Raw genomic sequence first — 15817 nt, forward strand, 5'->3', positions numbered from 1 at the left:
ATCTCTTTATTTTTGTGATCATTTGGTCTCCAAAATAAGGCATATGTTGTGTCATGTAAGGACTCCTAAACCATTTATTCAGTGATACTGTTGATAGGAGCATTCCACTCAGAACTCCACATTGCCTCTGCATGATGTTTTGCAACCTTAATGACTTTGTAATGGATAAGCATGATTTCGCTCTCCCATGCAAGAGCCTGCGACATTCTTTTCGTAGTTTGCTGTGCCCATAAAGCACTATTTCACGCTTTGCTGAATGGAGTCCTGGCTACCTCTCTTGGGCTACTCTTGAGATTGGTCTTATTGTTTTTATTAACAATAAATGCACATCAGGTGTGGGGAATATCTTCCCTTTCAATCCCCTGCAGTGTCTTGCTTGAAAAGACAGGGACCTTCCACTGTTCCTTTTCATCAAAGAATGTTCGGGTTGACCTGTGAATCCAGGTCCAAGGAAGTCCACCCAACATGAGAGGGCACAGTTTCTTCTAACCATGAAGCTCATTTCTGGAACTATCACTTTCGTGTTTTTTTTTCCTAATTGTTTTCACCTTTATTTTTTCCCCTCCGCTTTTTATGTGATCTTTTATGCTTTTCTTTTTTAGTGCTTTTGATACACCTGTGTGTCATGCCCTTTTTGTGTGGCCCTTGCGTAAATTGGGTAAGTGGCAAAGTAGTCAGTCACATGGCTGCTTTTAGCGACTACGTTTTAGTGTTGTATGTGTTCCCTAAATTTTCCTGTTCAAAATTTGGAACAAGAAACTTAATGTAAAATAAACAAAAATAAATGTTTTCTTTTTCTCATTTAAGAGTCCTGTAAGCATGAAAACCTAGCAACACATTTCTAAATACTGGATATTCAGGGTAGCCTTGGGTGTCACTTACATTGACTGTGAATGTAACATCTATCATCATCAATGCACTGCAGGTTATCCATGCCCCTATTAATCCTTTAGCATTTAGGCAGATATCACAATGTTCATGTTTAGGGGCTGCACCCAGAGACCTGGCATGACACAGTGTGTACTACAAGGTTTGACTTTAGATTTGCAGAGATACCATGACTTGAACAATATCTTGACAACAATAAGGTTTAGAAAGATGGTACTAATGGTTCTGGAATCAAATGATCTCTAGCAACACAAAAGGATGATGGAAGGAGTGCTGAAACTTTTCAGCACTCACCCTCAGTCACAGATCTGCGTTTAATCCATTGTTATTTTGCTCACCATGCCACCCCAGTTTGGACTCATCCATCCATTATCCTTTTGTGTTTCTAAAGTCGCCCTAAGTGGCCACGGTATGCCCAGATGTGGGTCCCTTGCTCGCTCACTGTGCCACTGGATTCAAGCTAGCCTGGATGACGAGGGGTGATACCCTGAAACCGGTCCCAGGATGCCTGTTTCTTGCCCAGGGAGGACCTGGCCTGGCAGTTCGGTTGGACTGCTCCCATGGGGAACAGGGTCAAGACTAATTTGCATATGGCTGGGTACAAACTGGGGTAGCATGGTGAGAAAAAGAATGATGAATTAAACCCAGAACTGTGACTGGGGGTGAGTGTTTCAAAAGTTTCAGCACTCCGTCCATCATCCTTTTGTGTTATCAAAATGACCTTTCCCAGCCATCCGTTCTGAACCCTACATTGGGTAGAGGATGTAATGCCTAGGCCTTTTCACCTTTATGGGAAAATCAGTGATGGGGAAACCTAAATGTATGATGAAGAGGGTGCGTGCTCACCGGTTTACTTGCGGCTTCCCTGTTGCAGCTTCCCTACCTAGACATTGCATTGTAGTAAGCTGGGCAATAGGCACCTTATGGCTCCTCTGTGGTTTCAGTGCCTTTAGAAGTTCTCCAGCAGATTCTCCACTCAGCTGGGCCTGGTACCGGAGCTCAGAACAGCTTCCCTTCTTTCAGGCACAATCCAACTCCTCTTATTGCAGGGCAGGTTAGCTCCTTTCCACTCCACAGCTCATTTCAGCAAAGAGGACCTTTGTTCCCAGCCTGCGATTAAGATGGCACTCTCGGTGGATGGGTAGCACGCTGCTCTGTTTTAGAGGAATATGCACTTTCATTGTTTACTAGAACTGCAGCCTAACAGTGATTCAGTTCTAGGTAATGCTTTGCTCCGGTGTTACACAGAGTCGCTTAAGTAGCCAAAAGATGTACATCAGAGGGGTTAGTGTTCTTCCCACTTTAGTGGGCAGGGTGGGATCCGGAGCCAACCCAAGTGCTGCTTTTTTCAGAAGTTCATGTCCTCTGCTAAACTTCAGATAAGACTCTTGCTTCTTGTCTTTGAATTACACCAGTTCCCAGAACACAGACTTCAAAGTTCACACGAGGTTCAAGAGGTCAAGGTGTGAATGATGCGTGCCCTCCAACAAAGTGCAGCAAAAGGCAACAGTTGGCCATAGTTACCTTTGTCCAAGTGGCAGCACATCTGATTGACAATGTAGGACTTCCGCCTGCTTCCCAAGCTGGTTTCAAGGTTCCTTGCGTGTGGCATGATGGTGCAGTGAGCAGCACCCTCAGGATCACCAAAAGAATAACAACAATAATTCACTGGTACCTGGAAACCATGTGCAGCACCTAATCCCATGGAGCCACACTCCTCGCATTCCCGCTTCTTCATTTATGACCTTTCACACCCTAATTGAACAGGCCCTTTATCTCTCTAGCTGCCCAGGAAACGGACTACTGCCAATTGCTTCCTCACCTGCAAATGGAAAAGGAACAATACATTGAAGAAATTAGACACTCATCGATTGCTTTTTAGCCCAGAAACCAAACTCATTCAAAGTTATCTTTCTGATGTTTTAGGTTTTTATGGTAAAATGGTTTGCCAGATGACCTGTAAGGTGTTATTTGAGATGTTTGTCAATAGTTATATCAAATTGTAGCCTTTGATATTGCTGCCCTCTGCTTTTTTCCTTTCATCTTTTGGTATACCTTTAGATTTCTTTGTTGTTTTCTTTTATAGTGTGTCCAGACGTTGGTGGGGCACACAGGCGGTGTCTGGTCCTCTCAGATGAGAGATAATATAGTAATTAGTGGCTCCACAGACAGGACGCTGAAGGTCTGGAATGCAGACTCTGGCGAGTGCATCCACACCCTGTATGGGCATACCTCCACAGTGCGCTGCATGCACCTCCACGCAAGCAGGTAATGGACCTCTGCTTTACCATAAGCTGTACAGCTTCTATGAGGGTTACATTAATATTCCCCCTTCAACATTGTTTTACCTCTTCAAGTTTCAAAAATACTCTCCTCATTGGATACTATGTCACATCCTGAACCTATTCTAGATTCACATGCAGTGCAATATTATGCCATTTCTCCTGTTTGGATCTGGAAATGGTGTTAATTATTTGTGTATTTTTTGACCGTTGTCCATAATGTGAGCCACTAAGAATCACTATAAAGTCAAGGTAAGTCCATCTTCACATTTTGTTTTCCACTGGTTGGCTTGTAAGTGAGAACATTTAAGACATGCATCAATTGCCAAAGATCAGGCTGTCTCACTTACTGAATGAGTCAGGCAGGGAGCGAGACACCGAACTGTTAGGTGTTTAGTTGGAGGGAGCAGGTGGGAGTTATTTTACAGTTGGAGGTCCACGTAGGATAATACATGCTTCAGGGGCTATATATTTTCAATACGTCCCTTCTACTCCACTTCTGGATGGATGAATTATGGATAATAGTTCTCCTAAATATAGTCTGAAGTGCTATGGAAAAATAGAGATGTGAACACAGATATAATTAGTTCCTAACCTTTGACTAGAAATTTAAGGATTGTCCTACATTGTCTTTGTTATGTTATATTATTTGTAAAGCACAATTATACCCCAGCTTCATTGATCTGTAAAAGGCAACAACCTAAATAGCATAGTTAAGGTGAAGCCATTAACTTTAGTGATTAACAATAAGGTTTTCAACTTTTTCTGAAAAGATTTAAGTAAAGACAAATAATAAAGCTGAAATGGAAGGTTATTCCACACTTTGGAAGCACCTACAGAGAAAGCCTTGCCCCCGATTGAAGCTGTATTTTTCCAGAGGATTTCCAACAGCATTCGACCATCTGATCATGGAGAGTGAGTTTTTTGTGGCGGTCAGGCAATATGGGTGGTGTTGTGAACAGTCTTTATATCACTACCAAAGCTTTGAATATGAGCTTAATTGTAATTGGAAGCCAGAACAAAACTCTGAGACTGGGCGTACTGTGGTCTCTTCATCTGGTGCCAGTCAGATGATGGGTTGCAACATTTTGTATCTGTTAGAGCCAAGGGAAAAGGAGTTGCCATAGTCGAGGCTAGATGGAGTTAAAACCATGACTATGACGTGAGTAGTTCTCAGATGCAGTATATTGTTTGATTTTCCAGAGGTAAGCGCTGGTGAGTTTGAAAACCTGTCAATTCAGATATAGATATGTATCTGTATAGATGCATGGGCTATGAACAGATGTTGCTTGAGGTGGTGACGATGAGGGTGGAGGTATAGAGGTGCTGATCTCTGGACTGCAGGCAACATAACATTTGGTTGTGGAATGTCTGTTAATAACTGTAGGAAGTTGGCTCTGTATGTGCTATTTCAAAGTAAGGAATAGCATGCACAGAGTCCAAGGGTTCCCCTTAGAGGTAAAATAGTGGTAAAAATAGATAATACTAATGCTCTATTTTGTGGTAGTGTGGTCGAGCAGTAGGCTTATCCAAGGAGTAGTGTTAAGCATTTGTTGTACATACACACAGACAATAAATGAGGTACACACACTCAGAGACAAATCCAGCCAATAGGTTTTTATATAGAAAAATATCTTTTCTTAGTTTATTTTAAGAACCACAGGTTCAAATTCTACATGTAATATCTCATTCGAAAGGTATTGCAGGTAAGTACTTTAGGAACTTCAAATCATCAAAATTGCATGTATACTTTTCAAGTTATTGACAAATAGCTGTTTTAAAAGTGGACACTTAGTGCAATTTTCACAGTTCCTAGGGGAGGTAAGTTTTGATTAGTTTTACCAGGTAAGTAAGACACTTACAGGGTTCAGTTCTTGGTCCAAGGTAGCCCACCGTTGGGGGTTCAGAGCAACCCCAAAGTCACCACACCAGCAGCTCAGGGCCGGTCAGGTGCAGAGTTCAAAGTGGTGCCCAAAACACATAGGCTAGAATGGAGAGAAGGGGGTGCCCCGGTTCCGGTCTGCTTGCAGGTGAGTACCCGCGTCTTCGGAGGGCAGACCAGGGGGGGTTTTGTGGGGCACCGGGGGGGACACCAGTCCACACAGAAATTTCACCCTCAGCGGCGCGGGGGCGGCCGGGTGCAGTGTAGAAACAAGCGTCGGGTTCGCAATGTTAGTCTATGAGAGATCTCGGGATCTCTTCAGCGCTGCAGGCAGGCAAGGGGGGGGTTCCTCGGGGAAACCTCCACTTGGGCAAGGGAGAGGGACTCCTGGGGGTCACTTCTCCGGTGAAAGTCCGGTCCTTCAGGTCCTGGGGGCTGCGGGTGCAGGGTCTCTCCCAGGCGTCGGGACTTTAGATTCAAAGAGTCGCGGTCAGGGGAAGCCTCGGGATTTCCTCTGCAGGCGGCGCTGTGGGGGCTCAGGGGGGACAGGTTTTGGTACTCACAGTATCAGAGTAGTCCTGGGGTCCCTCCTGAGGTGTTGGATCGCCACCAGCCGAGTCGGGGTCGCCGGGTGCAGTGTTGCAAGTCTCACGCTTCTTGCGGGGAGCTTGCAGGGTTCTTTAAAGCTGCTGGAAACAAAGTTGCAGCTTTTCTTGGAGCAGGTCCGCTGTCCTCGGGAGTTTCTTGTCTTTTCGAAGCAGGGGCAGTCCTCAGAGGATGTCGAGGTCGCTGGTCCCTTCGGAAGGCGTCGCTGGAGCAGGATCTTTGGAAGGCAGGAGACAGGCCGGTGAGTTTCTGGAGCCAAGGCAGTTGTCGTCTTCTGGTCTTCCGCTGCAGGGGTTTTCAGCTGGGCAGTCCTTCTTCTTGTTGCAGGAATCTAATTTTCTAGGGTTCAGGGTAGCCCTTAAATACTAATTTTAAGGGCGTGTTTAGGTCTGGGGGGTTAGTAGCCAATGGCTACTAGCCCTGAGGGTGGGTACACCCTCTTTGTGCCTCCTCCCAAGGGGAGGGGGTCACAATCCTAACCCTATTGGGGGAATCCTCCATCTGCAAGATGGAGGATTTCTAAAAGTTAGAGTCACTTCAGCTCAGGACACCTTAGGGGCTGTCCTGACTGGTCAGTGACTCCTCCTTGTTATTCTCATTATTTTCTCCGGCCTTGCCGCCAAAAGTGGGGCCTGGCCGGAGGGGGCGGGCAACTCCACTAGCTGGAGTGTCCTGCTGGGTTGGCACAAAGGAGGTGAGCCTTTGAGGCTCACCGCCAGGTGTGACAATTCCTGCCTGGGAGAGGTGTTAGCATCTCCACCCAGTGCAGGCTTTGTTACTGGCCTCAGAGTGACAAAGGCACTCTCCCCATGGGGCCAGCAACATGTCTCGGTTTGTGGCAGGCTGCTAGAACTAGTCAGCCTACACAGATAGTCGGTTAAGTTTCAGGGGGCACCTCTAAGGTGCCCTCTGTGGTGTATTTTACAATAAAATGTACACTGGCATCAGTGTGCATTTATTGTGCTGAGAAGTTTGATACCTGTAAAGAAATGGCTCCCTGTTGCAGTTACCCCCCCACTTTTTGCCTGATACTGATGCTGACTTGACTGAGAAGAGTGCTGGGACCCTGCTAACCAGGCCCCAGCACCAGTGTTCCTTCACCTAAAATGTACCATTGTATCCACAATTGGCACACCCTGGCATTCAGATAAGTCCCTTGTAACTGGTACTTCTAGTACCAAGGGCCCTGATGCCAAGGAAGGTCTCTAAGGGCTGCAGCATGTCTTATGCCACCCTAGAGACCCCTCACTCAGCACAGACACACTGCTTACAAGCCTGTGTGTGCTAGTGAGAACAAAAATGAGTAAGTCGACATGGCACTCCCCTCAGGGTGCCATGCCAGCCTCTCACTGCCTCTGCAGTATAGGTAAGACACCCCTCTAGCAGGCCTTACAGCCCTAAGGCAGGGTGCACTATACCATAGGTGAGGGTACCAGTGCATGAGCATGGTACCCCTACAGTGTCTAAACAAAACCTTAGACATTGTAAGTGCAGGGTAGCCATAAGAGTATATGGTCTGGGAGTCTGTCAAACACGAACTCCACAGCACCATAATGGCTACACTGAAAACTGGGAAGTTTGGTATCAAACTTCTCAGCACAATAAATGCACACTGATGCCAGTGTACATTTTATTGTAAAATACACCACAGAGGGCACCTTAGAGGTGCCCCCTGAAACTTAACCGACTGTCTGTGTAGGCTGACTAGTTCCAGCAGCCTGCCACACCAGAGACATGTTGCTGGCCCCATGGGGAGAGTGCCTTTGTCACTCTGAGGCCAGTAACAAAGCCTGCACTGGGTGGAGATGCTAACACCTCCCCCAGGCAGGAGCTGTAACACCTGGCGGTGAGCCTCAAAGGCTCACCCCTTTGTCACAGCCCAGCAGGGCACTCCAGCTTAGTGGAGTTGCCCGCCCCCTCCGGCCACGGCCCCCACTTTTGGCGGCAAGGCTGGAGGGAACAAAGAAAGCAACAAGGAGGAGTCACTGGCCAGTCAGGACAGCCCCTAAGGTGTCCTGAGCTGAGGTGACTCTGACTTTTAGAAATCCTCCATCTTGCAGATGGAGGATTCCCCCAATAGGGTTAGGATTGTGACCCCCTCCCCTTGGGAGGAGGCACAAAGAGGGTGTACCCACCCTCAGGGCTAGTAGCCATTGGCTACTAACCCCCCAGACCTAAACACGCCCTTAAATTTAGTATTTAAGGGCTACCCTGAACCCTAGAAAATTAGATTCCTGCAACAAGAAGAAGGACTGCCCAGCTGAAAACCCCTGCAGCGGAAGACCAGAAGACGACAACTGCCTTGGCTCCAGAAACTCACCGGCCTGTCTCCTGCCTTCCAAAGATCCTGCTCCAGCGACGCCTTCCGAAGGGACCAGCGACCTCGACATCCTCTGAGGACTGCCCCTGCTTCGAAAAGACAAGAAACTCCCGAGGACAGCGGACCTGCTCCAAGAAAAGCTGCAACTTTGTTTCCAGCAACTTTAAAGATCCCTGCAAGCTCCCCGCAAGAAGCGTGAGACTTGCAACACTGCACCCGGCGACCCCGACTCGGCTGGTGGCGATCCAACACCTCAGGAGGGACCCCAGGACTACCCTAAGACTGTGAGTACAAAAACCTGTCCCCCCCTGAGCCCCCACAGCGCCGCCTGCAGAGGGAATCCCGAGGCTTCCCCTGACCGCGACTCTTTGAACCTAAAGTCCCGACGCCTGGGAGAGACCCTGCACCCGCAGCCCCCAGGACCTGAAGGACCGGACTTTCACTGGAGAAGTGACCCCCAGGAGTCCCTCTCCCTTGCCCAAGTGGAGGTTTCCCCGAGGAACCCCCCCCTTGCCTGCCTGCAGCGCTGAAGAGATCCCGAGATCTCTCATAGACTAACATTGCGAACCCGACGCTTGTTTCTACACTGCACCCGGCCGCCCCCGCGCCGCTGAGGGTGAAATTTCTGTGTGGACTTGTGTCCCCCCCGGTGCCCTACAAAACCCCCCTGGTCTGCCCTCCGAAGACGCGGGTACTTACCTGCAAGCAGACCGGAACCGGGGCACCCCCTTCTCTCCATTCTAGCCTATGTGTTTTGGGCACCACTTTGAACTCTGCACCTGACCGGCCCTGAGCTGCTGGTGTGGTGACTTTGGGGTTGCTCTGAACCCCCAACGGTGGGCTACCTTGGACCAAGAACTGAACCCTGTAAGTGTCTTACTTACCTGGTAAAACTAACAAATACTTACCTCCCCTAGGAACTGTGAAAATTGCACTAAGTGTCCACTTTAAAAACAGCTATTTGTGAATAACTTGAAAAGTATACATGCAATTTTGATGATTTGAAGTTCCTAAAGTACTTACCTGCAATACCTTTCGAATGAGCTATTACATGTAGAATTTGAACCTGTGGTTCTTAAAATAAACTAAGAAAAGATATTTTTCTATATAAAAACCTATTGGCTGGATTTGTCTCTGAGTGTGTGTACCTCATTTATTGTCTATGTGTATGTACAACAAATGCTTAACACTACTCCTTGGATAAGCCTACTGCTCGACCACACTACCACAAAATAGAGCATTAGTATTATCTATTTTTACCACTATTTTACCTCTAAGGGGAACCCTTGGACTCTGTGCATGCTATTCCTTACTTTGAAATAGCACATACAGAGCCAACTTCCTACAATACCAAACTTCCCAGTTTTCAGTGTAGCCATTATGGTGCTGTGGAGTTCGTGTTTGACAGACTCCCAGACCATATACTCTTATGGCTACCCTGCACTTACAATGTCTAAGGTTTTGTTTAGACACTGTAGGGGTACCATGCTCATGCACTGGTACCCTCACCTATGGTATAGTGCACCCTGCCTTAGGGCTGTAAGGCCTGCTAGAGGGGTGTCTTGCCTATACTGCATAGGCAGTGAGAGGCTGGCATGGCACCCTGAGGGGAGTGCCATGTCGACTTACTCGTTTTGTCCTCACTAGCACACACAAGCTGGTAAGCAGTGTGTCTGTGCTGAGTGAGAGGTCTCCAGGGTGGCATAAGACATGCTGCAGCCCTTAGAGACCTTCCTTGGCATCAGGGCCCTTGGTACTAGAAGTACCAGTTACAAGGGACTTATCTGGATGCCAGGGTCTGCCAATTGTGGATACAAAAGTACAGGTTAGGGAAAGAACACCGGTGCTGGGGCCTGGTTAGCAGGCCTCAGCACACTTTCAATTGTTAACATAGCATCAGCAAAGGCAAAAAGTCAGGGGGCAACCATGCCAAGGAGGCATTTCCTTACACAACCCCCCCCCCAAACGAAAGAGGATGAGACTAACCTTTCCCAAGAGAGTCTTCATTTTCTAAGTGGAAGAACCTGGAAAGGCCATCTGCATTGGCATGGGCAGTCCCAGGTCTGTGTTCCACTATAAAGTCCATTCCCTGTAGGGAGATGGACCACCTCAACAGTTTAGGATTTTCACCTTTCATTTGCATCAGCCATTTGAGAGGTCTGTGGTCGGTTTGAACTAGGAAGTGAGTCCCAAAGAGGTATGGTCTCAGCTTCTTCAGGGACCAAACCACAGCAAAGGCCTCCCTCTCAATGGCACTCCAACGCTGCTCCCTGGGGAGTAACCTCCTGCTAATGAAAGCAACAGGCTGGTCAAGGCCATCATCATTTGTTTGGGACAAAACTGCCCCTATCCCATGTTCAGAGGCATCAGTCTGCACAATGAACTGCTTAGAATAATCTGGAGCTTTGAGAACTGGTGCTGAGCACATTGCTTGTTTCAGGGTGTCAAAGGCCTGTTGGCAGTCCACAGTCCAGTTCACTTTCTTGGGCATTTTCTTGGAGGTGAGCTCAGTGAGGGCTGTCACAATGGATCCATATCCCTTCACAAACCTCCTGTAGTACCCAGTCAAGCCAAGGAATGCCCTGACTTGAGTCTGGGTTTTTGGAGCTACCCAGTCCAGAATGGTCTGGATCTTGGGTTGGAGTGGCTGAACTTGGCCTCCACCTACAAGGTGGCCCAAGTAAACCACAGTTCCCTGCCCTATCTGGCATTTGGATGCCTTGATAGAGAGGCCTGCAGATTGCAGAGCCTTCAAAACCTTCTTCAGGTGGACCAGGTGATCTTGCCAGGTGGAGCTAAAGACAGCAATATCATCAAGATAAGCTGTGCTAAAGGACTCCAAGCCAGCAAGGACTTGATTCACCAACCTTTGGAAGGTGGCAGGGGCATTCTTTAAACCAAAGGGCATAACAGTAAACTGATAATGCCCATCAGGTGTGGAGAATGCTGTCTTTTCTTTTGCTCCAGGTGCCATTTTTATTTGCCAGTACCCTGCTGTCAAGTCAAAGGTACTTAGAAATTTGGCAGCACCTAATTTATCAATGAGCTCATCAGCTCTTGGAATTGGATGAGCATCTGTCTTGGTGACAGAATTGAGCCCTCTGTAGTCCACACAAAACCTCATCTCTTTCTTTCCATCTGTGGTGTGAGGTTTGGGGACTAAGACCACTGGGCTAGCCCAGGGGCTGTCAGAGCGCTCAATGACTCCCAATTCCAGCATCTTGTGGACTTCCACCTTGATGCTTGCCTTAACATGGTCAGACTGTCTAAAGATTTTGTTCTTGACAGGCATGCTGTCTCCTGTGTCCACATCATGGGTACACAGGTGTGTCTGACCAGGGGTTAAGGAGAAGAGTTCAGGAAACTGTTGTAGGACTCTCCTACAATCAGCTTGCTGTTGGCCAGAGAGGGTGTCTGAGTAGATCACTCCATCTACTGTACCATCTTTTGGGTCTGATGACAGAAGATCAGGGAGAGGTTCACTCTCTGCCTCCTGATCCTCATCTGTTACCATCAACAGATTGACATCAGCCCTGTCGTGGAAGAGTTTAAGGCGGTTTACATGGATCACCCTCTTGGGGCTCCTGCTTGTGCCCAGGTCCACCAAGTAGGTGACCTGACTCTTCCTCTCTAGTACTGGGTAAGGGCCACTCCATTTGTCCTGGAGTGCCCTGGGAGCCACAGGCTCCAGAACCCAGACTTTCTGCCCTGGTTGGAACTCAACCAGTGCAGCCTTTTGGTCATACCAAAACTTCTGGAGTTGTTGGCTGGCCTCAAGGTTTTTGGTTGCCTTTTCCATGTACTCTGCCATTCTAGAGCGAAGGCCAAGTACATAGTCCACTATGTCCTGTTTAGGCTCATGGAGAGGTCTCTCCCAGCCTTCTTTAACAAGGGCAAGTGGTCCCCTTACAGGATGACCAAACAGAAGTTCAAAGGGTGAGAACCCTACTCCCTTCTGTGGTACCTCCCTGTAAGCGAAAAGCAGACATGGCAGGAGGACATCCCATCTCCTTTTGAGTTTTTCTGGGAGCCCCATGATCATGCCCTTTAATGTCTTGTTGAATCTCTCAACTAAGCCATTAGTTTGTGGATGGTAAGGTGTAGTGAATTTATAAGTCACTCCACACTCATTCCACATGTGCTTTAGGTATGCTGACATGAAGTTGGTACCTCTGTCAGACACCACCTCCTTAGGGAAACCCACTCTGGTAAAGATACCAATGAGGGCCTTGGCTACTGCAGGGGCAGTAGTCGACCTAAGGGGAATAGCTTCAGGATACCTGGTAGCATGATCCACTACTACCAGGATATACATATTTCCTGAGGCTGTGGGAGGTTCCAGTGGACCAACTATGTCCACACCCACTCTTTCAAAGGGCACCCCCACCACTGGAAGTGGAATGAGGGGGGCCTTTGGATGCCCACCTGTCTTACCACTGGCTTGACAGGTGGGGCAGGAGAGGCAAAACTCCTTAACCATGTTGGACATATTGGGCCAGTAGAAGTGGTTGACTAACCTCTCCCACGTCTTGGTTTGTCCCAAATGTCCAGCAAGGGGAATGTCATGGGCCAATGTTAGGATGAACTCTCTGAACAGCTGAGGCACTACCACTCTCCTAGTGGCACCAGGTTTGGGGTCTCTGGCCTCAGTGTACAGGAGCCCATCTTCCCAATAGACCCTATGTGTTCCATTTTTCTTGCCTTTGGACTCTTCAGCAGCTTGCTGCCTAAGGCCTTCAAGAGAGGGACAGGTTTCTTGTCCCTTACACAGCTCTTCCCTGGAGGGTCCCCCTGGGCCTAAGAGCTCAACCTGATAAGGTTCAAGCTCCAAAGGCTCAGTTCCCTCAGAGGGCAGAACTTCTTCCTGAGAAGAGAGGTTCCCTTTCTTTTGCTGTGTTGCAGTTGGTTTCCCAACTGACTTTCCTGTTCTCTTGGTAGGCTGGGCCATTTTTCCAGACTCCAGCTCTACTTTTTCACCCTGTGCCTTGCATTGTGCTCTTGTTTTCACACACACCAGTTCAGGGATACCCAGCATTGCTGCATGGGTTTTTAGCTCTACCTCAGCCCATGCTGAGGACTCCAGGTCATTTCCAAGCAGACAGTCCACTGGGATATTTGAGGAGACCACCACCTGTTTCAGGCCATTGACCCCTCCCCATTCTAAAGTAACCATTGCCATGGGATGTACTTTTCTCTGATTGTCAGCGTTGGTGACTGTGTAAGTTTTTCCAGTCAGGTATTGGCCAGGGGAAACCAGTTTCTCTGTCACCATGGTGACACTGGCACCTGTATCCCTCAGGCCCTCTATTCTAGTCCCATTAATTAAGAGTTGCTGTCTGTATTTTTGCATGTTAGGCGGCCAGACAGCTAGTGTGGCTAAATCCACCCCACCCTCAGAAACTAGAGTAGCTTCAGTGTGGACCCTGATTTGCTCTGGGCACACTGTTGATCCCACTTGGAGACTAGCCATACCAGTGTTACCTGGATGGGAGTTTGGAGTGGAACCTTTCTTGGGACAGGCCTTGTCTCCAGTTTGGTGTCCATGCTGTTTACAGCTATGACACCAGGCCTTTTTGGGATCAAAGTTTTTACCCTTGTACCCATTGTTTTGTGAAGAGGCTCTGGGCCCACCCTCCTGTGCAGGTTTTTGGGGGCCTGTAGAAGACTCTTTACTATTTTTAGTTTTGGTTGCCTCATCACCCTTCTGCTGGGGAGTCTTTGTGACCCCTTTCTTTTGGTCACCCCCTGTTGAAGTCTTGGACACCCTTGTCTTGACCCAATGGTCCGCCTTCTTTCCCAATTCTTGGGGAGAAATTGGTCCTAGGTCTACCAGATGCTGATGCAGTTTATCATTGAAACAATTACTTAACAGGTGTTCTTTCACAAATAAATTGTACAGCCCATCATAATTACTTACACCACTGCCTTGAATCCAACCATCTAGTGTTTTCACTGAGTAGTCAACAAAGTCAACCCAGGTCTGGCTCGAGGATTTTTGAGCCCCCCTGAACCTAATCCTGTACTCCTCAGTGGAGAATCCAAAGCCCTCAATCAGGGTACCCTTCATGAGGTCATAAGATTCTGCATCTTGTCCAGAGAGTGTGAGGAGTCTATCCCTACACTTTCCTGTGAACATTTCCCAAAGGAGAGCACCCCAGTGAGATCTGTTCACTTTTCTGGTTACACAAGCCCTCTCAAAAGCTGTGAACCATTTGGTGATGTCATCACCATCTTCATATTTAGTTACAATCCCTTTGGGGATTTTCAACATGTCAGGAGAATCTCTGACCCTATTTATGTTGCTGCCACCATTGATGGGTCCTAGGCCCATCTCTTGTCTTTCCCTCTCTATGGCTAGGATCTGTCTTTCCAAAGCCAATCTTTTGGCCATCCTGGCTAACTGGATGTCCTCTTCACTGGAGTTATCCTCAGTGATTTCAGAGTTGTTGGTCCCTCCTGTGAGGGAACCAGCATCTCTGACTATTATTTGTGGAGTCAGGGCTTGAGAAGCCCTGCTCTCCCTAAGTAGGACTGGAGGGGGGGAATTTCCCTCCAAGTCACTATCTTCATCCTCTGAGTTGCCATCCTCAGAGGGGTTGGCCTTTTCAAACTCTGCCAAAAGCTCCTGGAGCTGTACTTTGGTAGGTTTGGGGCCCATTGCTATTTTCTTTAGTTTACAGAGTGACCTTAGCTCTCTCATCTGTAGATGGAGGTAAGGTGTGGTGTCGAGTTCCACCACATTCACATCTGTGCTAGACATTTTGCTTCTAAAAGTTGGAATACTTTTTAAGAATCTACAACTGGTTCTAGAATCTAATTCAAACTTTTACAAACTTTTAAACTCTAAAAGAAATGCTAAACAGGATCTAACACAAGGCCCTAGCAGGTCTTTTAAGAATTTAGAAAACTTTTCAAATTGCAAAAATCAATTTCTAATGACAATTTTGGAATTTGTCGTGTGATCGGGTATTGGCTGAGTAGTCCAGCAAATGCAAAGTCTTGTACCCCACCGCTGATCCACCAATGTAGGAAGTTGGCTCTGTATGTGCTATTTCAAAGTAAGGAATAGCATGCACAGAGTCCAAGGGTTCCCCTTAGAGGTAAAATAGTGGTAAAAATAGATAATACTAATGCTCTATTTTGTGGTAGTGTGGTCGAGCAGTAGGCTTATCCAAGGAGTAGTGCTAAGCATTTGTTGTACATACACACAGACAATAAATGAGGTACACACACTCAGAGACAAATCCAGCCAATAGGTTTTTATATAGAAAAATATCTTTTCTTAGTTTATTTTAAGAACCACAGGTTCAAATTCTACATGTAATATCTCATTCGAAAGGTATTGCAGGTAAGTACTTTAGGAACTTCAAATCATCAAAATTGCATGTATACTTTTCAAGTTATTGACAAATAGCTGTTTTAAAAGTGGACACTTAGTGCAATTTTCACAGTTCCTAGGGGAGGTAAGTTTTGATTAGTTTTACCAGGTAAGTAAGACACTTACAGGGTTCAGTTCTTGGTCCAAGGTAGCCCACCGTTGGGGGTTCAGAGCAACCCCAAAGTCACCACACCAGCAGCTCAGGGCCGGTCAGGTGCAGAGTTCAAAGTGGTGCCCAAAACACATAGGCTAGAATGGAGAGAAGGGGGTGCCCCGGTTCCGGTCTGCTTGCAGGTGAGTACCCGCGTCTTCGGAGGGCAGACCAGGGGGGGTTTTGTGGGGCACCGGGGGGGACACCAGTCCACACAGAAATTTCACCCTCAGCGGCGCGGGGGCGGCCGGGTGCAGTGTAGAAACAAGCGTCGGGTTCGCAATGTTAGTCTATGAGAGATCTCGGGATC

General features: G+C 47.6%; 1 protein-coding gene across 2 annotated transcripts in view; it reads left to right on the forward strand.

Annotated features, from left to right (window-relative positions):
• The window catches only part of LOC138249678 (F-box/WD repeat-containing protein 7-like), a 326410-nt gene that overhangs the window by 263206 nt on the left and 47387 nt on the right, over positions 1 to 15817 (forward strand). For both annotated transcript variants that reach the window (XM_069203645.1, XM_069203646.1), the window contains exon 10: positions 2975 to 3156. In XM_069203645.1, the coding sequence (XP_069059746.1) occupies positions 2975 to 3156 (182 nt within the window). The remainder of the gene's footprint in view (positions 1 to 2974; positions 3157 to 15817) is intronic.

Source organism: Pleurodeles waltl, chromosome 8 (assembly GCF_031143425.1).
Source record: "Pleurodeles waltl isolate 20211129_DDA chromosome 8, aPleWal1.hap1.20221129, whole genome shotgun sequence".
In the NCBI taxonomy this organism is placed as follows: domain Eukaryota; kingdom Metazoa; phylum Chordata; class Amphibia; order Caudata; family Salamandridae; genus Pleurodeles; species Pleurodeles waltl.